Below are 27,221 nucleotides of genomic sequence, written 5' to 3'. Positions count from 1 at the left end.
TTTCATAATGATTAAAATTCGCCATGGGAAGATGATTTTGCTCTGACATGCATGTTAAGAAAGACACTAAATCACTACATGGTTCAGTTTTACTATCAAGTTTTAATCCATCCAGTTAATTCAAAGGCATTATGGGTTAAAGAAATAACACATTCATTTGTTTCACTTTCCTTTAAGCTCTATTTCTCCGTCTTTCCTGTCTGTGCATTTCCTGCTTACCAGTAGGTGGAGCTTGTCTCCTTTGGCTTGAGAGAGCGTGAGAAGGAGGGAGAGAAGGAGATGATTAAAGAGAGAAGAAAGACAGCAAAAGGAGAGGCAGAGAGAGAGAGAGAGAGAGAGAGAGAGAGAGAGAGAGAGAGAGGGAGGGAGGGAGGGAGGGAGGGAGAGAAATGGGGAGGGAGGGAGTAGAGAGCAAGCGTCAGCACTCCATGTGTTAAAAGGGCAGATGGTAACCGCGGGTAACTGAGGAGCAAACCACTCTGCTGGCCACAGAGCAAGAGATCAGCGGAGAGAGGGAGATAGAGGGAGGGAGGAGAGTGAACACATGCAGCGCAGCAGAGGAGAGGAGCATCTGAGAGGAAGCTGCACGCTTGCTCTGACAGAAAGAGAAAGAGAGGGAGGAGAAGACTGAGTACTTCTTCTCCACACTAACAAGGAGGCAGAGAGCAAAAAGAGGGGCAAAGACAGAGACAGAGGAGATGCTGAGATAGTAACAGGAGGGGGAAAAAGTATCCCTCCCAGCCACTTACAGAGATACAGAGACAAAGAGGGAGGGAAAACAAAAGGGGCTAGAGAGATTGTGGAGTGAGGAGAACGGACGGGAGATAGTTAAAGGAACTGCAAGACTGATCAATAAGCGGCTGAGATTTCGGGAAGAAATTTAGACTCAGCGAGAAAAAGAGAGAGAGAGAGCGAGCGAGAGAGGGAGTCAATGACAGGGAAAGATTGATTAATGAAAGATTTGAGCAAAACATCTGGAGAGAAGGAGACTTAAAGAGAAATATTTAAGAGGAGACAGGGGCATCTAGCGGAAGGCAAATTTAGAAAAGAAAGGGAGAAGAATTAAAAAAACATTTAGAGAAGGACAGGAGGATAAGAGTGGAAAGAAAGGGGAGCAGAGGGTGAAATATTTAAGAAGAGACAGAAGCTGAGGGGAAATGAGCAGGAGAACGCAGAGTTAAAGAGTCACTGGCAAAAACTTAGAGAAGAGAGAGAATAAATCAGAGCAGCAGAGGGAAGGGAAACTGCGCTCATCCTTTCTTTTTTTTATTTCCTCTGTCCCTCCTCTTCTTGATAAAACCTAGGAGGGGAGATGAAGTGAGGAGAGAGTTGAGTAGTACAACATCAGAAGAAGGAGAAGAAGGAGTTTTCAAGGGTTTTTTGGCAAAGTCCAGATAGATCAAGAGAGTTATAGATAGATATTTAACTGCATGAAAGAGAAGTATATCCAATGGCGTGCTACTACATTGTGATCAGTTCCACCCACCTGCGTGACGGACAGCTGAGGAGCATCAAGGGGGTGTTCAGAGGACCAATAGGAACCAATGGCCAAAGAAACACGGTAAGACCAAACAGTTACTTCTTTTATAGATGCAGAGTTTGCAGAAAAGAAGGGAAAAAGGTCACATAAGTGTAACTGTGTTTGACGTCCAGACTATTGGAGTCTTTCTGGTATTTGAACTCGAGGCTTTTTGGTGGCGGGAGGTTAGTTAGATTCTGTCTACATTTAATTGGCATAAATCCAGTTTAATCCAGAGTTCAGATGTGTAGCTATTAGTGTTTTAACTTTGCTGCAACAAACACGTCCAGGAAATCATTACCTCTAAATTATCATTAGTTAAACCACTCCCACTCACTTGATTGTCAGCTCCTTAATCATAGTGTTTGTAGAGTTAATTAATTGCCACTTCCATTAGGTTAATTGACTCGGTATTGGAGGCAGAAAGATCCAGATGGGGGTGGGGAGGCTGGTGCGGGTCCCCGTCTGTTGCACTAAGAGCTTCTCTGGCTCAGAGTCCGTGCTTAAACATGCCCAGGATTAGATTTTTTTTCCCTTTTAACCTTTCAAGTGTTTACTGATTGAGTTCAGTTAAAAAGTCAGGTAGGTGTTCTCTCTTTACATTTGCATTTATCCTTAGTTTGACACGCCACTTCAGCGCTTTTACAACAGCACTCTGTTTCAAACACATGCACTTGGATCATTTTCACGCAGTTTTCTGCACATCTTGTAGTGTAAATTTCACCTTTATCTTCTTATCACAAGCCTCCTTATGTTAATGAAGTGGGGAGAATCTAAAAATAAAGTCAGATAACATTTAGAGACAAATTAAAACCCCCTCGCTGCATTTTATTAAAACCTGAATGAAAATTAGTTATTCAGAACGACTGTGGTGTCATGAAACTGTGTGGGATGCTTCGACCCGACCAGATGAGTCACACGCGTCTTGACTTTTTTTTTGGTTCTCTTAACTCAGACTAAACCTTGTACTTCATTCGTACTGACTGTTGCAGGCAAACATAATTACTGAGAGTCCTTGTAGAGATGCACCAAAGATTCCAACAGGCTTCAAAGAGACACATCACATGAGACGTCAAGAGGTTGTGTAAGGGCAGAACTACAGTAAGCTCATTAGGCATAAAACACTTGCTGCAAGGTTTAGAAGAAATAAAATTAGTCTGTCATTTTAAATCAATCAAAAGTTTCACGCTTAACCCTGGCATGGCAAAACATGGCTGATTTTATGTTCTATCAGCAAAAGCGCTGATGGGAGCTGTGCATTGGCCATTACAAATCAATTAAATGCCAGCGTTCTGCTGATAAAGAAGTCATTTTAAATCTCTACTCCATCTCTATCATGTGATAGGACTGTTAGATCATATTTCACCTGTGTCAATACTTTTAATAACAGCCATTGATCATAAATGACGATGGCTTGTCATGGTGAAATGATAGGGTTATAAGTCTTCAGGAGAGCCCGGCTGGACAACAGAAAATCAACAATGCATTTGACTTAGCGTGCAATTAACTAGAGAGCACAACAGAGCCCACAGCAGCGGTGGAGCACTGTGCAGCCAAAGCACTGTGGATTGTGTTATTGTGTTTTTAATAAAAAAGCAACAATGCACAGCCTAAGTTGTTAAAATTAAAGTGGATTTAAGTCCATGCACACTGCACCAGCATGTAATGAAGCATTAATATTAAAGCCCTTAATTAAATTTTTGTACCATCGCCTCCAAACACCCCCCCAACCACCCTTTTTTGTGTGTGTTTACGCTCTATATTAACTAGAGTGATATAAAGAAGTGATTTCTTATCAAACACTTTTATCAGCAATGCTATATCTTCCAAATTTCCTAAAAACAGAGTGAGGAAAAAACAACAGGAAAAACAAAGCCTGCGTGTTTATCTTTTGGGGATTTCTGCTTGCTGAATCTGTCAGTGTTTCTTAAGAACTCGACAAGTTATTTCTTAGTGTCCTAAAAAAACTGCGACTGTGTCTTGTGATTTCACCCTGCTGTGACTGAGGTCTGGTTAGGCTAGAAAAAGATCACAGGTTTTCAAAGTAAGGGGATTTTTGATGATACGGTGACGATAATAAACACTTGACTGACTTCAAGGATAATTATGGTCATGGTTAGGAGATACTAATGTTGTTTTTTAGGTCTGAATAGTGAGTGAAAGTGGAAAATCAATGACTGCAATATAGTATTACTCTTAAGAATACTTGTTCATTGGCTTGCTGGATCTCTGTGGGTTCACTGGATAGGCTCATCCAGGAAATTGGCCAGGAAACAGAGGAACAGAACAAAGGAAGAGAGAAATGTTATCTCTGTTAAATGCTGCGTATGTGTTGTTGTTAATTAAGTATCGTCTGAACCTTGACTCACTGTTGATGTTCGGTGAAATCCAACAAAAAGATCATCCAGCAAACATGACGTTTAGTTTGTTGTTTGTGGTCTCTCCGTGCTGTCTTTATCTCCAGTTTCCCCTCATAATCCAATCATTTGCGCTATTGCAGCCACTCCTCCCTGCGCCTGGGCTCTTCCTGTTTGAAAGTGAGTTCTTCCTCCTCACTATTTCTAAGTTGTTGCCCATAAGGGCTCGTCATAGTTTTATGGTTCCCCTTCTAATATTGTAGTGTCTTTATCTTACAATATATAGTAGAGTAAAAGACAAATAATACATTAAACGAATTAAGCAACTAACCTTTGCTTAACCTCTTACTACTCATTAAAAAATAGCTGCTGTGACTTTAGTCCCTATTAACCTGGATGACTGAGAACCTTCACAGACCCAGAACCTTCCCTATTAACCTCTTTACGTCCAGGGGGTCTCTGGTGATCCATCTAAGGTTAGGGTTAGGTTTGGGTTTTATTTCTGGCTCATGCTAAATAGACCAATTTTTAGGAACTTCAAATTAAGTCTCAAACAGATTGACATCAAAGTTTGTCTGCTGTTTTTTTCATTTGGATCCTCCATGCAGACAAAAACTCTGGGCTCTAAACCCATAGTCTGGCAGCACAGTTTATAGAAATAGGATCTTTATTTTAAAAATATTACTACACTGTACTGAGAAGCAGTTTGAAATCTGGATATATCTATCTTAAAAATAAACAGATACTGTGCAGGTTATCGAAGTGGCATAAGTCATGTGATGGAGAAATATATTCTGTTTCCTTTGAATGTTATTTTCCTAACTTTTGGTTCTATATTGGTGTACTTCTTTCAGTCCACTAACTATTAAAGAAACTAACTTTCACTTCAGTTGTCATACTATCTCTTAATCAGTAATGCAGGAGTTCTGTTTGAGCTGTGCATTTTTGGTGAAATGTGTTGAATATTTGGATAGAACAGGACAAAGGATGAAATGTACTACAGTTGAACATACACTGTAATATCTGTTCACAGTGGGGAGATGGGGGGGCATGCCTGGTCTGAAAAAATGCTTAGCTGGGTGGTATGTGCCACATGAATGTCAGGACTAAGGGTTTCCCAGGAGAAGATTGTGTTGTAATGAGATGATCAATTTTATTCACTTCAGCTGTCAGCGGTTTTAATGTTTAATCATGTTGAAATGAAGTTCATATATTTATTTATATATATATATATTCTTATATATATATATTGTTAAGTTATCTTCTTGACAGGGCCTATTTCCAACTCTTTTCTAACTAACTTCATCACTGAAGCCACATTTCTCATTAAAGACTGTCATAAAAAGCAAAGAAAAAAAGATGATCACTTACTTCTAACACATTAATTATTGTGCTTCATTAAATAGATGACAAACTAATGAAGCTGTTATAGCACCTTCAACAAGTTAGAGCTTTCAGACTTGTTAAATGATATCCAACTAAGAAAACATAAGGTAAACTTTCCACTGCTAACAGAGTACCATAAATAAAATGTTCTTTAATTACCCACACAAGCAAACGGTGGCATTTCAGAGGCACGTATTCAACTCTGTTCGTCACGTAATCCAGGAATAGAAAGCTATATCAAGAGTTTTAATTGGCAAACAACCACACATGACTATCACCAGTCACCTTGGATCCTCATATACCCAAGCTAATTTTATCCTCAAGTTCTTTAGCACAGCCAGGTCTGATGAAATTGCATGAAATGATGAGGTTTTAAAAATTCAAATAACATGGCCTGTGCACAGAAAATGAGAGCGATATGTTTGCGCCAGCACAAAAGAATTGCATGAGAGAGACATGGGCAGAAATAGGCAGCAGAGTCTGACGCCAAAATAGTGTTGGGATCAGTAGGATGGATGACTTTCCTTCAACTCAAATGACTCAACTTGACTCCTCGTTTAGCAAACAATATTTTTAGCATTTTTTTTTGTAAAGCATGATCAAAAAGTTACCTTAAACAGTTTGAATTACTCAACATAACCTTTTCTCAGTGTTGGTCATATCAATTACATTACATTACAGTACAGTTATCCAGTTATCACCCATCTTTGGACACAATCTGATGACAGCTACACACCTGTAAAGTTTTAAGAGTGCATTTTGCATGGCTGAGTTGCTACTGTGGTGAAGACATCTGTCCACAGGCAGACAGACACATATTAGCATCTGCTAAAATGCCCAGTAGAGTAGGTGTCCTCACGTCTGGTGGGGAAAAATGGGCATGGCGTGGTAGTGCATTGGTAGTCTTTAGGTGCAACACAGACCTTTGTAAACCCACATATAGATGTTGTAGCTGTGTACTGTCACCAGAGAGAAGTGTCAGAAATATATCAAACAAGCAGCGATGTTGTCTACTTTATGTTTGTGCAGTTGTTGATCCGTCAGCTTAAAGAGAAGATGGAGGCCATAAAGAATGTTTTGTAGAGATGTGAGTGCTTCTCAGAGGGTTTTTTGATCTTTGATGTTTTTTTGTGCTTCTTCCTCTTAATGTTAAACTCTGTGGTCGTTTTTATTTCTGTTCAAGCCAACTTTTCAACTAAGCAGCATGCTAGTGTTATTGCCACTGGGCAACTACAAAGACACCATGGCAACATGCGAGTGTGTTTCCGTAGCTTCTGTATAGGTTTAATTTACATAGTGTATCTCCTTGCGTTGCCAGAGAGCTACAGAGATGTAGGAGCATACATCTTGAATGAGAGTACAGATCAAGACTTATCTCCCATTGTTTAAAAAAAGTTTGAATCCAGCCCTACAATGGCTTCCTTCTTTTGCCTTGCCACACCTCTTTCTTGAGAACTGGCTAGCGAGTAACATTTTGGATAAAGGTTGAGATGAGAGGATCTGTCCAGTAAATATTAGCATATATTAGCATGTTAGCATAGCTTAGGAGCGAAACAGCTAGCCTAGCTCTGTACCTCCAGGCTGACTATACCATGTTTTTATTTTATCCATGCTACATTACCAGCATGCATTTTTATCCACCCCGATCAGCAACTTCTTTTTGAAATGTTTTATTATTTTTTGGGCATGTTAAGCTTTTATTCATGAGGACAGTAGAGAGAGAAAGACTCCAAAGGATCAACATGTCTGAAATGGTTTAAAGAGCACTCAAATTCAGGACACCATACGGCAAGGTGGAACATGGGTCGCCTGCTGAACAAGGTGAGCTATAGCAGCATCCCTCTCTTCCTGTTTTTTCAATCATTATCGCCAGCAGATGGACTTTCTCAGATGTCATGAAAATGCAAGACTTTAATTTAATTTTTTCCAACCTCTTTCAGGACATCGTGCCCATGCTGGCTCAAAATTGAGGTTCAAAGTTCAATGCTGCGCATGGAAACAGCCGCTATGAAAACAATCTCACTATGAGGTCCATCTGGAGCTTTTAATCACATTTGACCTTTTGGTGAGATTATTTTCTCAAGTCAAACGAGTATTTAAAAATATTTTGAAACTGTGGTAAAATGTTCCAAAGCCCTAAAAAATGATCATAGGCATATCAGGCATCTAACTTTATTGCATAAAAGTACCTTGATTACAGGCATCTATCATGTAAGAAACACCTGAAACTATTATGCAAAATTCAGACCTTGTGTAATGCTTATAATAAACAGCATTTTAGTCTTATTTCCTCAGATGTTTGACACCTTTGTGTCCGACAGGTGAGCGTTTCCCTGCTGCAGAGAGAAAACACATCTCACACTGCATGCTGATATCACCCACTTCGCTCCTCTTCAAAGGAAAACAAATCACTCTAACACCTTGAATCAAATGTTTTTCTGTACCTTAATTGCTTTAAGGTGCCAAAGATATTTGGGCCTGCTGCCTGTGTTTCGCTCTGTGTTACTATTCATGCTGTCCATGAAGGTCCTAAAGCAACATTTGAAATCATTCAACAGGTGTACATGCATATCGATTTTCTGTCCTTCATCACGCGTGTGTCTGCTTGTGTTTTAAATGTGTGCTTTTGCTGGCATGACAACGACACCATGGTGACATTAATTTATGATTGCCCAGCTGTCGGGGAATTTTTCACACCTTTCCCAATATCAGTGAGGCCGGCGTTATGTTGCTATAGAAACATTGATTCCCGGAAGTTAAGTAACGCTTCTTTTCTGCACCCCACTTGGCAAAAAGGTTGACATGAACTTCCTTTTGAGTCTTTGTTTATTTGTTTTGTCCGAAGTTGCCGCTGAGGATGTGACAGCGTTTTGCCCCGGAGCTCCAGCAGCATAGCTCCTTAACTCTGGACTGTTTTATTTTCTTCATCAGAAGTCTGCATTTAGTGCCGAGTGTTTTCAGTTAAAACCACAGGTGCTGCAGACTATCTTATAAAAGCAATAATGTCCTTGAGCTGCTGGGTTATTGAGCAGTATACTCATTTGGTGCTATCGGCTATTTCACATCAGGCCTAACAACACCCAGGACAATACTACGCCATAACCCACTGCCTCTCAGCTGTTAACGCTTTAAACCTGTGTGTTTTGTGTGTGCGCGCTATAAGATTTGAGCTAATTCTCCAACAACGTGGCTCCACGCTCCATAAATTATCACAGAGGAGGACGCTGCGTGCATGATTTGTGCGTGTGTGAGTGTGTGTGTGTGTGACTGCGTCCGTGCATGTGTGTGTTTAACCATTCCAAGTTCATCTGGGTTTCAAAGGGTTACATGTGTCTGCGTGTGCAAGCATGATCTGTGTGAGTGCGTTCAGCTGTTGTGACTTGCATGGCATGAGTGTGTGTGATGGAGTGAGTTTGTGTATTCGGTAGTTGTGAGTACATGGTGTGCTTCATTGATGTGTGAAACATCAGCTATGACTGTGGAGCCATCTGCTCCAAAGGGAGAGATAGAGTGCAAGTGTGTGTGTGTGTGTGTGTGTGTGTGTGTGTGTGTGTGTGTGTGTGTGTGTGTGTGTGTGTGTGTGAGAGAGAACGTATTTTTGCTCTACATGCATGAGTGGGTTTATGTGACAGTGCAGTGTATGTACGAGTATGTATGTGCACTACTGACTACTTGCCTGAACCAACAAGTTGCTGCTTTTTTGTGCATGTGGGACATCAAGAAGTTTCCAAGCTGATTCCCGCTCAGCTAAAGTATCTAATAATTATTTCAACTCCTCCTCAGGATGAAACTTTGTTTCTGTCTGCTTCTGTTAAAATTTACATGCCAGCTTTTTTGTTTTGCCTTAGATGCAGTCTGTCGTCTTGAAATTGCATTCCCGTGTAACTAAATTCTTTTCACATTTGGGCTGGATTATGTTCAGAGGCAACAATTAGATTCTTTTTGAATGAATGAATGATGCATCACATGTATGAACTGCATCGCTGCCAGCGGTTTCCATGTGCGCAGTTTTTTCATTTTGATTGAAATCGTTCCAACTGAAGATTTCCCAAGTGCTGACATGTGATATGGTTTTCATACACCTTCGTGTTTACATGCACACACTCATTTGATCTGAACAGTGTATGAGCGATAGGCTGTGCAGAAATTTAAATAAGCAAATTTCACCATTTAACAGAACATTTCACATTGTGAGATTGCAGTCTGTATGAATATAATTTCTCAGACATGTGGCTGGTATTTCAGAAGCAAAAGCAGACTCAGTCAATGCAGGCTTCACAGGTGCTAAAAAAAAGACGCAGACCTTGCATTTCTCAATTTTGAATTACATCTTCTGATTACGACATTGAATTAACTAAAGGAATTTGTCTTATTAAAAAGACACAAGTTGGAAAAAATGAAAAATTGATAAAAATGCAGCTTTGAACCACTAGTTTCTCAAGAGAGAAATAAGCAATTATTTAATATAGTGGCTTTTATTGATCAGGTGTGTGTAAAGTAGGAGCGAAATTTTGAGTTTACAGTTTTGCCAAGAATTACATGCTGTAAATTTTTTGATTAAGTAAAAACAGGTGAGTGTTTTGCAATGAAAAACCACTAAAGGGTAGTTATTCTTAGTTAGCGTATTGTCTGTCTTGTTAATGTTGGTTTATAATGGAGCACTGTAACAAAAAAATAATTTCCCCCAGGGATCAATAAAGTATTCTGATTCTGATTCTGATTACACAATGTACTAAAGCACAACAAGTGCACTGTTGCAGAGCAAGTTGTCTTCCTCCTGCTAAAAATAAAATGCAGCGTTTCACACAAAGTGGAAATCCATGCTTGGGGTGCGTAAATGTGCATCTCTTAAGAAGCAGCAACACCTGTGATTGCAGCATCCTTATTGTATAAAGATGATCCAACTTTGATGGTAGTGCACATAGAAAAAACACAAAAAAGTGAAAGAAGTTTCTATTTTCTTCTATTTTCTTAAAACATTTTGTTGTTAGTTTTCCATCTTTTGGTTTTAATATGTTTTAGCTTACAATCCAAGACACTCTGTGACAGATCAACTTTGGAAAGACATGATTAGCAAAGTCCACAAACTTTGAAATGTTCTATGAAATGTTGGTGAATCTAATCTCATCCCCATTAAATCCTTCCCTTCAAATAAAGCTGGAGCCTCTCTACATGTAGCCAACTGCAGAGATTCATGCATATATGGTGTTGTTCCATCCGCACACTGTAATTAAAGTAGGTTCCCACTGAACTATGAATGAATGAAGAGCACAATCTGCAGGAGCATGCTTTGTAGAAAGACAAAGGGAAACATCTGGAGAAATCCACTAAGATTTTAGAGGTAGTGGAAGAGATGTGGGTCTGGAGAGGGGGTCTCTCTGATAGCTGCTAGTTGTGGATCATATTTCTATTTATTGATTATTATAGATCTCAGATTCTGCAAACACTACTATACATTTATCCTTGCGTGCATTTGTACCATTATACTGGACTACAAAGTGGTTGCCACCCAAAGTCCTCCCATCTACCCAGATGACTATTACCAGCTGTTACCCGTTTAATTTAAACACACTGCTGCTCTTATTGTTGCCTGTACTGTCACAGCCATCACCTACACCCCCTAATGTCACTAGTTTGAGCCTCCCCCATCATGGATTAATTTTCATGTCTCTTATTGTTCTCAGCCAAGAATAATTGCTTTTATTTAGTTCTCGTCAGCAAAGGGATAGTATAAAGCAATTCTTGTATACAATCTTGCTAGAAAGTCCAGTAAGATGACACTTCAGAGTTTTTCACAACACAACTTCTAATTTGCATTTTACTTTTTGTTTTTTTATTAGCACTAGGTGTAGAGAAAAGAAGCTCAATCGACAGTTTTTTAATATCAAAATGTGTGCTAGGGTATGGTCACTCCGGCTCAAAGCAAAATTCAGATGACTTGAAACAGGTCATAGATGAAAAGGATCGGTTCAGTTTCAAGTTTCAGTTTGAAGAGAAGAGAAGTAGTATAGATGTGTTTTGTAGCCCAGGGTTGCTGCACTCCTTCCCCTTGGTTTTGGTTTAACTTTGTTGTATACCGATTACCATGTGTAGACCCACGCACCTGATTGGTGTCTACTTTTGAACCTTATCCCACCCTCCAATTCTTAAGTGCTTCACACTTCTGCCTTCCACCATCCCTGATTTGACCGGTGCCCTTTTCCTGTGCCCCAACCACACTCCAGCTTACTGCAGCAGCTGGCTCAGAAAGGCTGCCAATTTGTCATTAGTGGTAGCTGTGATTTAGAGAGAGCAGCCTGCACTGTTTCATTTCTCTGTGTTGCCAGCCTAAGAGGTTGGAGTTACTTGTTTTGTGGTACTTGGGTTAAAATTGAATGTACCTCAAAGGGCTTTCTGATTTGCTTGAAGAGCATGCACTTGCTTGTTTGTGGTTTGGACACTCAAGGCTAGGTTTGTAAAACACAAAAGTGGAAATAATAATTTGCCAACACTTCACGATTTACGTGAAATGTCGGCATTAGAGTGGCTTCCTCAAAAGAGGTGCCTGGCAAAGCTCATGTAGCACGAGGAACATCATGTGTAGGAATAATCAGCGGGGGGCCTGCAGAGCTTGATCTGCCGTCTGCGATGTTTGTGATATATTAATTACACGTGAAAGGCTTATTTTCACATAACTGTTATCAGGGTGAATTTCAGAGAAGAGGATTGCTTCACGTGTCAACCTGTATTGCTGAACTTTATTCTCCGCCTTCATTAAATGCTTCTGCGGAAGACGGCGAGTTCATTCTGCATGACTTGACCCGGTCACATTCCTTTCCATTGACCTTACAGGTTTTTGTGCTGTCAGTGCTTTTAATTTAGCCGATGTGGCCCTTTAAGAAGCAAAAACACCCTGAGAGATTAATTTTTCATCTGAAGATGTTCTTAATGAGTTGTGGAGTGCTGAATGTTAAAGTATATATTTATGTAGCATGGCCGTTACTCGATTACCATGGAAACTGAGGTAGCATGTTGGAGGTGAGTGGGCGTCAACGCGACTTGGATGAACCCTGCAAATGTCGTGGGAGGGACGGAGAGAGAGAGATAAAGTGACAGAGGAAATGAAAGCAGATGGAGAAAAGTAAGAAAGAAACGCTGAAATGAGGTAATGTTTGGTTGCTATGAGAAGTTTGCACGTCCTGCTTTTCACTTCTTTCGCTTGTCTCTTCTCATCTTTCAGTCCGTTCCCCTAGTCTGAAAAAACATTTGCACACTCATATTTTTTTGTCTTCACTCGTGTTGTTTTTTCTCTCCCTTTCTTCATGTTTCCTCTCATTTTCTCCTCTTGTTTCAAAAACACTTTTCCTCTGAACTCATGCATAAATCCTTCAGTCATTCTTCAAAATATGCACATGCCCTAAAACTGCAAGTAGCCACCTTAACAGTACTCATTGCTGTAGGACTCCTTGTTGATTTTTAACATTTTGCCCGCATATCATGTGCACAAATTAAAAATTTTACAGAAACTTCAGTAAAAAAGTGACCAAGTCCCAGAGGTGTGGACTCTCCAAGGACAAGTTGTTTATTTGAAGGCAGGCAGAGGCATGGAAGTAAACAAATTCATAGGACTTACTGGTAAATTTGAAATTCCGCTAATAAACTCAGTCATTGGTGCTACTCCAGAAAGAGTTTCTTCTTTGGGTTGCCCCCCAAAACATTCCAGTGACGGTATGTCGTATGAAGACAAAGATAAAGATGTACTCATGCTTGGTGATCTGTATCGTGTCCAAGCACGTTTGAACCCCAAAGTCCAGTTAGTTTGTATTACAGCTCCTAAATTCATGGCTGAAAGAAACACAACATACCAGATACAACAATGCTGCTGTTCTTCAACAAGCTTTTAATGATGTATAATACTTACAAAGAACAAATGGAAATAGAAAGAGATGGGAACCCTGGGTTAAACTAACCAACGAGGAAGGAAACAACAAACCAGCCATGCTATGGCTTTGGCTTGTCTCAGGACGTGCTGGTAACTCCCAACTCAACGTATACTTAATAAACAAAGCTGTAAAAACAACCAAAGGATAAAGATGTTTTTGAAGAAAATTAGGGAGGAGGCAAGTTGCTCTCCACCATTCTCCACCTTCTCCAGGATTATATTCACACAACCAGTGTTCAGCAACCAATCAGAATAAATAAGAGAAGCGGGGGCATAGTTAGGGTGGACCTGGGCGACTCCCTCAGCTGCATTCATGAAGCTCAGCTGAAAATTGGTGTGTTGATTAAATAGTAGATCTATAAATCACACACAGGTCCAAAAATGGCCCCAATTAAGGCACAAAATCCATAAAATCATGAACCTTAACAACAAGCATCCCTCTATGTGAGATAGAGAGTAATGAAGATATGGAAACTGGGAGAAAAGGGATAAAGTAAAATATAGGGAGTGACCACTGAAGCAAATTCGAGCCTGGAACATTAATTACAGTGTCTGTGAGGGCCAGTGAGGGAGTGGCGATAGTCGTGTTTGGGTACGAGGCAACCAACCCTAGTGTGAGTACACCTTTAGATTCAAGCACCACTTTAGTTGAATGGGATAGGAATGTACTATTTATGCTACCATTTCTTCCTCCTCTTCTTAACTTGGACTCATCCTTTGCTCTTCCACATTCTCTCTTTTTTCCCTCCCTTGTTTGTAACCTGGCGGCTGGTTTTTCCTCAGCTGCTTCTGCCCTCACCTTTGATGCTTCTCTGCTCTCTCTTGTTTTTCCTGCATGTCTCTGCACTTTGCTTGCTCTCTTCTCTTTCGCTTTACTTTTCTCTTGGTTTTAACAGGGCTTTTTGGGTTTTGTCACCCTCTTATCTGTGTCCTCCCTCCGTCATTTATACTTATGTACTAATCTTACACCCTTTTTTCTCATTTCCTCCTCAACTCTGCTTTTCATTTCTCCACTACATCAATCTCCACCCACTTCTCCCTCATTTTGTTCTTCTTTTACTCCTTTTTCTTTTCTCACTCCTCAGCACTTTTTGTTCTCTTGTTTAAACCCAATCTTTGCAAATTTGCCTTCTGCTCATCTTTTTACTCCTTATATTTACCCATGTTTAAGCTTGTTCTACCTGTTCCTCTCCGATGAAGCATTTCCAACCTTGCTTTCAACTGATCTGTTTCTCCTCTCTGCTCACCTTTCATCATAATATGCCGCTTCTCTTATCTGCCTTTTCTCTCTTTCACCTGCTTCCTCTCTGCCTCTCCCATTGTTACCTTTACACTCCTTGTTTTCCTTTCTTCTCTGCCATCCTTTATTTCCCTACCCTCTTCTCCTTCAGATTCTCCTTCTTCCATCACTTCTCCTGCAATCTCTCCTCCATATCCCTTCCTCCTCTCATCATCTTTTTCTGTTTATTCTCCTTTTCTCTCATTTTATTTCCTTTGCTTTTTTTAAAATCCTGCTTTCTATTCATCCTTTCCTGCATTCAGTTCTCCGCCTCCTCTCCTCTCCTCTGCGCTCTTCTCCCTTAGTTTAGTGAGCAGTAAAAACAACGATAAAATAATAATAAAAACAACAACTGTCCCGTGATTATAAACCCATCTCCATCTGGATCGCTCACACCGCCACACAGACTCACGCACACACCGAGCCGAGTAGGAAGTCAAACAGAAGGCCAATAAGACACGCTTGACTGGAGGCGACTCTACAATGTGTGTGTATGAGATGGGGAGAGAGATAGAGCGAGACTGTGTGCGTGAACAGAGAGGGTATTCACTCCTGTCATTGTGTGAACCTCGTGTCCTCGCAGCCGCAGGAAGATGAGATAAATCCTGAAACATTTTTGTCGATACTCAAGGGAACGTTTCAGACTAAAGACACCTGGAGGTCAGGGAGTGATGCCGGGCTAAGTTAGTAAAAACTGATAATCAAGTGGAAATCACTGCAGTGATGTCTGGTTGTACCACTGAAACTGCAAATACATGAGTGAATGAAACATTTAAAGCATTTTAGAAGATCTTTTAACATTTAATTACTGACTTTAAGTATTTATCGTTACAGAAGCGCATGTGTGTGTTAATGTGTCACTAAATGCGCCCAGGGGGTGGGGGTTATTTGGTGGCATCAACCCCAGTTCACATATTTACCATTTTAAAATATAAATGTCCTAATAAATTATGCTTTTTTTTTAGTATATATAACACCCACCAAAGTAAAATGATCTCCAGCTATAACATCAAAGAGATGTGCACATTCATGAATCAATACTATGATTTAATCATGTAGTGAATAGGAATCTGCATAAGGAATACTTGTGCTTTGCTGTCTTAAGCATATTTGGATGTTTAAGCTTTTAGACAATTACTTAAGTAGGATTATTTAGGTAGGATTTTGCTTTGGAGTTTAAACTGGTGTGAAGCTTATTACCTTTCATGGTCGTCAAATTTGTATCTAATGATTTCTACATTTATTTATGATCAAATATTCAGATTTCCTTTGAATTTCCTTCCTTCTTAAATCTTCTTCACATAAAAAATGCACATTCAAACATACATGCATTTATTAATACATGTGTACAAACATGCAGATTTGATTGCAAGCATCATTGTGAACCATACCCTGAAGTCATGCCACAAAACTAAAACATGCACTCAATGGCCTTTTTGTCACGATGACCTACAGAAATTCAAATGGGGAAGAAAGGTGATTTAAGCAACTCTGAGTGTGGCACAGTTGTTGGTGCCAGACGGGACAGTCTGCGTATTTCAGAAACTGCTGATCTGATGGGAATTTTCCAAACAACTATCTCTAGGGTTTACAGAGAATGGTGGGAAAAAGAGAAAATATCCAGTGAAAAGCAGTCCTCTGGGTGAAAATGCCTTGTTGATATCAGAGGTGAGAGAAGAATAACCACATTGCTTCAAGCTGATAGGAAAGCAACAGAAACTCAAATAACCACTCATTTGAGCTGAAGTATGCAGAAGAGGCTACAGTTCACACGGGCTCTCCAAAAGTGGACAAGATAAGAGTGGAAGAATGTTGCCTGGTCTAATGAGTTTTGGTTTTTCAGGATTTGGCATAAACAGCATGAAAGCATGGACCCATCCAGCCTCGTATCAACAGTTCAAGCTGCTGCTGGTGGTGTAATGGTGTGAGGGATATTTTCTCGGCACATTTTGCCCCTTAACACCAACTGAGAATCATTTCAATTCCCAGCCTACCTCAGTATTTTTGCTGACCACCTTCTGATGGCTGCTTCAAGCAGGAGAATACTCAGTGTCACAACGTTTAGATCATCTCAAACTGTTTAAATTTGCTTTACTCAAGCAATGTGTACCTAATAAAGTGGCTCTTAAGTGTACATTTATATATAGAGAACATAGCAAAACATAGAGAATAGGAAAAATTGGGAGCTATAACAGGTTAGATGGGAAGAGACTATGGAGTGTACAAAAACATCAAAGTTATTCGTTGATAGTATAAGTTTGACTTTTACAGTATTTTTTAAGTGAATGTAATAAGACCTGATAAGCTTTGGGATTAAAAATGTAAATGCAGTTTCAAATTTAAGTGGATGATTTGTCACTGGAGAGGTGGGTTAATGTAAGGACTGACCTCCTCAGTGAAACTGCTGGGGCCCAGTTTGCGAAGCAGCGGTGCAAAAATATGGCAAAAGGGGCACATCTGGTCATAACTGCCCCAGGGAAGCCACAGTGGAAGACTCCAGCTGAGATATGTCAAAATCTAAATTTAAACTTTAGCCCTGAATGCAAGCTGTGATGGAAAATGTTCTTTTTGATCCAAAGTTTTAAAAACAAACCAAATAGGGTTTGCAGACTTCACCATTTCCAGGAAATTTGCTTCGAGTTTTCTATAGATGAGGAAAAACACTTTTCCTCAGCCATCATCCCAGTTTTCTGACAAACATGTGGTAAAGCAGCACCAACAGCACATGTCACCGTGACCCAGCCAGAGACTCAATATCAATCATGTCCTCTCCAGAAGTCTCCTGTCAAAAACATCTCTCCACAAAAATATGTCTGTCAGAGAGTCGACTAACACACACAGAAACACAGCTCTTTTAAACTCTCCCTACATGTAGTAGTGGACAACAAAATTTTGTGAACACATGTAATCAGATTACATTTTAATTCTCCACCATTTTCCAGGCAAACACTGTACGAGCTGTGTGGTTTTATGTTGTGGAAACTAATAATGGTGAGACTATTTGGAGTGTGCTTTGGGATAAGCGGTTTCTTTCGTGTAATAAGATTCTCTATTTGATGATCTGTATTTAACAACTTTTTGAAACTGTTTTTACGTTTGGTATAAACACATTTAAGATAATAAGTAGGAAGCACTGAAGCAAACAAAGACTGAAGAAAGCAATGATACTGTGTGGCCTCTGATTATTTTTTCCTATCTGGTCATCATCTGCTTTTTGCATAATTACTTTTGCTTTCATCCAATTAAGACATCCCGATATTGTCTGTTAAGTGCTGCTGGCCTTCCAAAAGATCATTCAAAGCATCTGAGTTTAAAACACGTGATTCCCCTGATTTTGCTAATCTCACGAAAATGTATATTTATTTGTATTCCAGTGAAACACTACAAGATAATGAAATGGAAGATGTCCTTTTAGTGGGCCATGTTGATGTGCTTGAGATGCTTTCCATGGCCAATAATTGGTGTTATCACCACTGAATATAGGTCACTATATGGGCCGCATTTCTGGCTGTTAATCATCACTTCTGGCTTCTTTTGTGTTATTCACAAGCAACTAAACAAGTAGCTCAGACATGAGAAAACCAACACAGCTTAACATTTTTAAGGCTTTTGGAAACAGACAGCATACTAACCTAAGTACTTAAAATTCTGCTGACAGTCTGCAAACATTAGTGCTGCCAGCATTAGGATGTGGGGCTTGAACCATGGAGGTTGCCATTAGGGACATCTGCCATTCTGCTGCCCACATCTACCGCCAGTGCTAATCCTTCTGGTCTTTATGATGCTTAAAGATAGCTCAGAAATATGAGCAACAAAAGGACCGAGTGGACTTCCACTGATCATGATATTAAAGCTGCAAATGTAATAATGTGGATGAAACACTGTTTTCTGCAGTTTTTTTGTTTTTGTCTTTTTGGATGATGTCATAGAGGGGAGATATCTCTTGCACTCAGCACTGGCTTTGAGCACAGAGGTCCTTCTACCAGTTGTTCTGTCCTTCTGTTTGTGAAGATCAGCCAATGACAAGAAAGCTGGTGTACAGTGGGAGGAGCTACATAATAATTTCCCCCTTCTGCCCTGCAGATAATGTAAACTTTTATATTGAGGAGGAACTGAAGGGCTGCATCCGGTGCCTGATTGAAATAATTAAGGATTATTTTGATATTATTCTCAGTCTGAATAAATGGAACATGGTATTTAGGATATATTTTTTAATATATGAAAACATATTTCAGTGAAGGCATAAGGACTGATATTGACTGATTTTCTTCACTAAGCACAGAAAGGATATTTACCAGGTATAAATAATATTTTTCCTGTTTACCGTCCTTGAGCGAGGACACTACTACTACTCCTTTCCATTTCGTTTTCAGTCCCGAGCATAAACGAGAGTATTTCAAAAATACTCGTTGAAGGTTTCTAAGTGTCCATTAAGAACAGAAGCTGTGCTATGAACCACTCCTCTTGTTATCTCTGTTTACTAGCTGTTAGCTAATGTCCAGTACAGCTCCTTTGTAGCAGAGCAGAGGGTGTAAACACAGATAAACCCAGATGACATATAGATGCCCTTGCTCTGGGGCACGTCAGCAGCATCGGCCGCTGTTGATACCTGAGATCAAACAAGTAATTTCTTCTTCTTTTCTAAGAGGAAAAGAAGATAGCCAGATATTTTGGCACTCAGGGTCTGCTCTAATGACACTGCAGATGAGCAGATAGCATTGATCAGAATGACCCGTCTTTCTAAATCAATAGGAATGATCCCATCTAGATAATGTTACAATCAATAACACTCTCGGTATGTCTGTCTGTGTGTGTCTGCACTGATGACCTGACCTGTGTCTTTGTGATGCTACCTGCGTGCGTGAGGGTGCATTTGCCTGTGCGTATACGTGTGTGTGTGTTGTAAGTGTGTGTGTGCGTGTTGGGGGGGTGGGGTCGGGCAGCTTAAGGTCAGACAAGGTGAGGCGTAATGGGACTCTGACCAGATCCAATCTGGGACCACTTGTGGCAAAATGAATTGGCCTCACACACAGAGTCTATCCCTGAATGTCCGTGTGTGTCTGTGTGTGTCCTTCTTTGTCTTCTTGGTGTGTGTGAATGAGCGCCCAGTTGTCTATGTGTATCTTCGAGTGTGTTTGTATATGTGTAAAGGCCATGCTTGCTGTGGAAAACTAATCTAATTCTGACAGTTTCGCACAGACAAAAGGGCACATTTATTAAAAAAAAAAAATCACGACGCAGCACATTCGCTTTGCACTTCCACACGCTGTGTACACACTCGCAAGCTGAACTCGGCAAATGTTTCACACACCAGCCGCCACTTTGTGACCGTCTGTGACAAGTGTAAAATGCCACATGATTGGTGGTGCTGCACTGTGGAAAAGCGTCTCCATTTCCTGCCTTCTGGTTCACTGCCTCGTGGTCGACCGTAGCAATGAAAGCTGAACCCTCGAATTCTCAGCTGGCTTTGTTGCTCCTTCGCTATATTGCTTCAAGAGCATTTCTACTTATGTTTTTTGTGTGTGGGACAGTGGTTTTTCTGGCACAGGTGGACATGAATCTTTCAGAAATATGGAATAAATACCCCTGAAATTACAGTTAACAGGTAATCTAAAGGTATATGACAATGGCCACTTGTGCTTAACTCTAACCTGAATTTTAACTGACAAAATCCCCAAGCTAATAATTGCTTGGAGGTTACAGTTACCCATTAATCTCCTTGTAGAGGGGAGTTCAGATAAACAGGTGCTGAAAGCTTCTGCACATTTGTATGCAACTAGGAATTGAGTGCGACTGTGTTTGTTTCTCAGGCCAGTTTGACTTTTTAGTTCACCTTTCTCATTGCTGTCTCAGTGCATGAACAAACACATTTAATGAACAATTTAGAGCTTCCTCTTCACTCGACCTGCATATGACTCCTCGGGTGCTCTAGGTTTTGGCGAGAGCTGAAGTCAAGTTATTATGTTGCACAAAATGCAATGCTATAGGACATAGCACGCCTCAGCACAGAGTGTAAATAGATTACACATGGTCTGTGTTGTGTCTGTCTACAACTGTGCCAGATGAAATGCCAAAATGGTCAGATACTGTCATAATTAAGAATTGATTTACAGTTAGATTTTATAATGCATAAATGAAACTCTATAATACCTTTTTGTTAAAAAAAATCCACAAAAAATAACACATATGTATTATGAAAATGATCATAAAAAAGGATTAGTAATCAGTCGTTACTGGACGATGATGGCAGTTATTGTTTACCTGACAACACTTATCAGAACAAGCTTATAACACTTTAAATAGTGGCATATAATCACTAATCTCTATGAACAGATATCTGCAAATGAACATGTACAGTTTAGTTTCTATCTGACCTGCATAGTTCAGTCACACTGGGACTGACTTAGATTGCAGACAGGTAAACAGTCTGTGTGTTCAGCCAGGCTGTTCTCATTCGAGCCATCAATTAAGAATGTTTTGTCACAGCTGATGGCGTGACTCGTTTATGCACAACATGTCCTTTAGTGACAGAGTCTGATGTATCAGGTTATGACATCAGTGAGACAGGTTGGTCACTCCAGAGTAGACATTCGTCAACGTGCCAGGTTAGTGTTGCAAAGGCTCATACTGTAACCCAAAATGCAAACTTTAACAGTATATTTTGTTGCCTAAAATAAAGGTAAATAAAAGGGAATGAGAATTTCATTAAATCAGCAAGAGGAAAAATAAAAATCACAAAAAAAAAGAGTCACTAAGTATCTCTGACAAACCTGCGACTATATGGACAAAAGTGTTAAACCACACCTCTTTGTCTTTGAGTTCAGGTGTTTTAGGTCTTGTTGCCACAGGTGTATAAAATTAATCATCTCATGAAAAAATAGTTAATTCCATAGAGCTCACTGAACTCCAGTGTGGTACTGTAACAGGACGCCACCACTGCAACAAGTCAATTTCCAAAATGTGTTCCCTTCTGCCCTGCAGACAATGTAAAGTTACACACGGTCACAACATGTGGCATGAACATCAGCACAAAAACATCAGAACAAAAACAGACAGTGTGCTTGGAGCTTCACGGGTTTCCACTGGAGATCAGCTCCTGTATGTGGCCCAGCACAACCCTCCAATCCTCAAACCCGTGCTTTTCCAAATACCCAAGCCAAATTTTAGGTCTCAGCAAGAGGACAGCGTAATTAAAAGTTCTAATGAACTGAAAATCTTTCACTTCTAAAACTTGCAGATGAACTGTGAAGAAGTCAGTTATATTGCAGAAATGGTCTGAGAAGTTTCTGTTCCGTAACTGCTGTGAATCAAAGCTGCTCTGTCAGCTCCAGACACTCAAACCCACAGAGGATTAGCATTTGCTGTTCAAAAGATAGATTTCCAATTCCTTTTAACCTCCAAGTCACTGCGGTTAAAGGTGACTCCAACCACAAGATGATCATCTCAATGAATCAGATATCTCTCAAACATTTCCTCTTTGCCACTCTTTCGCCGCAGCTTGAATCTCACCTGTCTCAGATTTTCTAACGCCGCTATTTCCGGCTTCCCTCGGTTTACCTCTTTCCTCACCACGCGCCCCCATGCAGCGTGGAATGTAAATAAACCAACATTGCGAATCCATAGCCAGCACGCACACTCACTCATGCAGAAACACACAGACAGACACACACACACACACACACGTGCACGCAACACAGATTTGTATGCGGCAACGAGTTCCACTGTGTTTCTATTTCGGGCCGGTTCGAGTTCTTTGTAAGTCTGTCGCGCCGCCTTTGGAGTGTTTCTTGGTTGTAAAATAAAGGCTGCGGATACATGTACTTCTCCACAAAGATTTGTTAGCTCTCTCTATTACAAGATGTGCACATTTGAGTGAGTGTGTGTGTGTGTGTGTGTGTGTGTGTGTGTGTGTGTGTGTGTGTGTGTGTGTGTGTGTGTGTAGAGGGAGACAGAGATAACATTGTTCTCCCAGAAATCTATCAGCGCCAACAGGATTGCTTTTCCCCCGCCTCGCTTTTTCCTGTGTTTCATTCCTGTTTCCATCTCCCCCGCCTCATCTCTCTCTTTCTATCCACCGTTCCCCCGTCCTCTCCTATTTCCTTCCCTCTTTCTCCTCATCCTTTCTCAATTCTTTCTAACTCTCAAGCTCTCCCCAAACAGAGCACCAGTTGCACTTTATAACATCTAGTTTAGCAGCTGCACACCAAAACACGACAATGGATAGCCGAGCTAACTTGCGTATGTGTGTGAGTGTGTGTATTTGTGCACGAGTGCATCAGCATGTCTGCCAAAGCTATCTTCTCTAAATGATACTCTGCCTCCTCTACCCCTGACAGAGAGCGAGATAGATATGAAGACGGCAGAGAAATGGGAGTAGAGGAGGGAAGTGGTGAGGCGGGAGACGGATGAGAAGACAGAAGAAAGAGAGAGAGAAACGGAGGGATGAGGGCAAAAGTGAGACGATGGAGGAAGATATAGAGGCAGGGAAATGAGTGATAGAAGGTGAACAAGTTAAAAAAAAAGATGCACAGGGATTAGCTGAGAAGGGAAAAAATTAGTTATGGCTGGTGCAGACAAGAGACAAGAGGGATTGAGGCAGGACGCAGCAAGGTTGTACTTTGCATTTGTCAGTTCAACGCCGCTATACTGACAACATATAATTTCCACATTTAGGGGGTAAAGACATACAGAGCAGAACATATGAAAGAACAAGTAAGCAGCATGGGAGAGCTGATGCATAAACAAATAAGCGCCTCTCACAAATACATGTTAGAGGCTGTTTGGTATGTAATAAAACTCCCTGAAAACTGAAGCTTAGAGCAGATAAAGCTACTGTGGCTATACTATAAGTTAAGGTAATCCTATCAAGATTGTAGATGGCAACTATAATGAAAACAGCATCTCGTACACATTACTCATTACTCAAGAGTTGTTTGCCAGATTGGATGTAATAAAAACACCAAAAATGTACCTTTTCTGATTGGTTGGTGGTGTTTGCTGGAAGTTGCTTGCCGTTGCTAGGTAAAATTGCTTGTACCATAAACCTACTAGTGATTGCTTTGGTTGTAAGCTGATTGCCACGGTTGCCTGTAGTTTTTCTTATTTGACTGAGAATACTCGTTGACTACTAGTTGAGTACTATTAAAACTTGAAAGATTGCTCTATATGGAGAAGTTTGCCCTTAAAATAACAATTGTTTTTCACAAGCTGCAACTTTTGACAGCATTTGTTGACAAGCCTGACAATTTTTAAAACTATGAACACGGCACTATGCTGGTGCCCAAAGCGATCACGAGTAAGTTATTACCACACAGCAGGAGAATACATCTTTTTCCCTAGCAACAGATGGTTGCTGGAGGAGAGGCGTATTCACTTTCTTTATTAGTGACTTTCCCAGCAACTGCCATCAACCATCAATCAATACTTACAACTCGCAGCCGGTGGTTGCTAGTGGGTTGCAGGTCAGTCTCTAAGCCTGTGAAACTGGAGCCTCATTCACTTGATCCTACATTGTTACCATTCACACCTTAAAGTTAGATTTAAGGGTCCTATATTTGAGTAGCTTTGTATCATCACAAAGGTTTCTATAAAGGAAGAATGTGCAGTGAAAATGTGCTGATGTAACACATACTTAAAACCATACATACATTTGTTTTTAGAGCGTCAAGTCGAACAAAACAGGTCATTTCATATGCCAGACATCGCTGATAATTGTTCCTGTTTGCTTTCCTGCTTGGGTACTTATTATCCGTATAAATATATTTTAAAGTTTATTAACAATCATTATTATTGTTAAATGTGGTTGTTGTAAATAGCTTCTGCAGTGGGTAACACTCTGGCTTCCTTGTGTGAAGTGATGCACCGTTTTTCTGTTTCTTTGTAGTTAGATTATTTCGTTTCACCTCTGCCAAGGTCCTTTGCTTTGGACTTAGAGAGCTGATAACCTTTTTTCCTTTGGTACTTTGTTTTCTGTTCACAATTCCTGAGTAGAAATGAACAAATACATGTTTTCTTTTTTCCTCCACTTCTCCAGTGAATGCCTACGTTTTACATGATGAAAAAAATCCAGTCAGGAAAGTGATGAAACGGTCCAACGGCACTTTGCTGGGTTTACATCAGTCCTTTTAGTTGATCTGTTTCTCACCAACTCTGTGTGAAAACCTGAATAATCATCTGCCCTTTCCCTTTGTCATCCTATTTCTCATTCCCAGAATTTATAACAGGTTCAGTTAGAATCCTTTATTCGAACTCATAACCAACAATAACCTAAAGAACACACCTCAAGCTTACTAATTAACACATTTCATGAACAGTTTGTGATTTTAGTCAAATTACAAACTGTAACTAACCAACAGCAAACATTTCCATCTGTCCAATGCATCTCTCCATCTCCAGCTATTACTGTGACTCTGAAAGCAACTGGCTGTCGTTAGCCAAGACAGAATTAGAGCATTAACTCCCCCTAATACACAACTACGAAATGTCTTTTTCAAAATGTATGTTTGTGTCAGACAAACAGCATTTTAATTAATGAGCATTAAAACTGTTTGTAGGGAAATACCTGCACACAAGTTGCAGTTTAAGAAAATATAGATATTTTCATTTACACCCCAGAGAATATGAATTGTGAAAAAAATCAACATGAAAATGTTCCTATTAAACATGGACACATCTTTTCAACCTTTTATCCAAAAACTGTAAACAAAATCCTTTAAATCCTCATTATGAAATCAGTCTGTTATAGACTGCTGTATGCAATGGACAACCCCCCGCCCCCAAAAAACACTTCCATCTCCACTTCCATTCCTCCAAAATGTCAGCTTTTCTGTAGCTAACAAAAACACTTCACAAGCCCACGGCTATGTTCACTTTTTTCCTTTTCAGAAGCATGAAAACCGTGTTTTAGATATAGCACGATCAAACTGGTGATCATCATATTTAAATACCTAAATTTAACATTTTCTTATGTTTTTGGATCTCCTAGAGAGAGGGTTGGATAAAAACAAAGTAGACTTTACTGATTAAAAAAACACACGCAGAGAAAAACAGAACAAAAATGGGGTATAGGTGAAAAAAAAAGCCAGGTGAACCTAGAGCAAACAAACAAACTGTCAAGCGAGTACACAAAGGGCTGATTGGACACAGGTGAAAACAACTGAAGACAGGTGAAACTAATGAGGAACAGGTAGGTGGTCACAAAGGAGAGGAAGCTAATGAAGCAAAAACACTGCAGACACGGAAGGAAAGGCATTACCAAAGCAAAACAAGAAGTGAGAACAAGGGAAGACAGAAATTAATACATAAAACAGAAGAAGACAACAACAAGCAAATTCAGTTCTAATCACATTTAATTTGGAAGAGAGTTTTATGTTGAACTGACTCACTTAATTGGTGCAAAATTTCTGGCTTTGAAAGTAGTTGACAATGTTAGGAATTGATTACCAGTTTACACCACAGACTGTATAAAAAAGATGGACAAATTTGTCACGTTTGAAAAGAAGTGCCTTTAACCTGCATTCTTTCAACTTTTTATGGTGAGTTAGTTTCAGGTCTTACTGATTATATTGTTCATAATGTGAGTTACGGTAGGAATAAGAGCAAAATATACATCAAAGAAGGGTTTACTTAGACAAGCGGTCACGCTGGAAGTTTATTATATATATTTATATATATTTAACTGATACATTTCCTACATGTAGCCTCTTTTTTCTTCTCTTGTGAGAATAATTTGACCTTTTAATTACTATATGTTGACCTTTCAGTCACTAATTTTGTCTGATTTTGTCTTTTGGTGCTTCTGAACCCAGATTAAAGAGCGTAACAAGATTGACCGACAAAGTGAAAAGTGCCATCGCACCAAAACAACTGGATAAAAGAGGCTGAAAAACTGTAGCAAAGCTGTAGAGCTGAGTGATATTCATCTATAGGGGTCAAATGCACAAAAATTAAATGAGGGGCTCTTTCTTGTTGACTCAGCCCAATCTAATGCAAGAAATACAGCTGATTTACTGCCTGGCCCAAGTTGTATGTAAATGCAAAATTGCACCATACTGTATAGCATTTATTATTCACTGCTCAAATGCTTGAATTATACAGCCTGAGGCTCAGCTGACAGTGATTTATTGGATTAACTGCATTTATTCCACTCTGAAATTCATTACCTAAATCTGTGATGAAAAAAAAAAAAAAAAAAACAGGGGTCTCACTATTGTGGATTTAAGCTTTAAGTAATTATGTTGCAGGTATCTCATGCTAGATAGTTAGTAAACCTTTCTAATTGTGGTATTGGATCGCTCATGCTTTGCTGCAAACCATTAACTAAATGTGTGAGGAGCCAGATATACGCTGTGAGGTAGTTAATTAGAGTGGAGCAACGCCAGTGGTTAAGACATCCCATAATATAGCTATAATGCCTGAGAGATCTCATGTGAACAGCCCCTCTGACTGGAAGGGAGCGACTCAAGCTTCCAGCCGCATTATCTGACGTCTGAGAAGCTGGACGTCAGATATTAGAAGCACCACAGCGAGATGAGACGATAGAGTGTTTTTCCCTCTGCTTCATCCATCAATCCCTTTCAGTGGATTTTGTCACAGCTTCCCTATTTGCAAAATAACTTCAGAATTTGGCTGAAACCCTACCTTTTCTCATCTTCCTAGGCATCTTTCTTTGTCATTTACCCACTTGCATTTTCCCTCTATCCTCCCCCTGTCTCCCTCCATCCCTCCTCCTATCTGTTCTCTCTTTGTGCTCCTCCCTCG

At 40.0% G+C, this 27,221-nt stretch overlaps 1 protein-coding gene across 1 annotated transcript in view; it reads left to right on the top strand.

Moving 5' to 3' along the window:
• Positions 1-478: 478 nt before the first annotated feature.
• LOC308388424 (uncharacterized protein) overlaps positions 479-27,221 on the top strand; it is a 93,134-nt gene continuing 66,391 nt past the window's right edge. Inside the window, exon 1 of the mRNA XM_080869173.1 lies at positions 479-1,561. Coding sequence (XP_080725299.1) covers positions 1,451-1,561 — 111 coding nt within the window. The 5' untranslated portion in view covers positions 479-1,450. The remainder of the gene's footprint in view (positions 1,562-27,221) is intronic.

Source organism: Rhamphochromis sp. 'chilingali' (assembly GCF_963969265.1).
Source record: "Rhamphochromis sp. 'chilingali' genome assembly, chromosome: 20".
Classification (NCBI taxonomy): domain Eukaryota; kingdom Metazoa; phylum Chordata; class Actinopteri; order Cichliformes; family Cichlidae; genus Rhamphochromis; species Rhamphochromis sp. 'chilingali'.
Note: the sequence above shows the minus strand (reverse complement) of the source record. Positions and strands in the feature narration are given on the sequence as shown.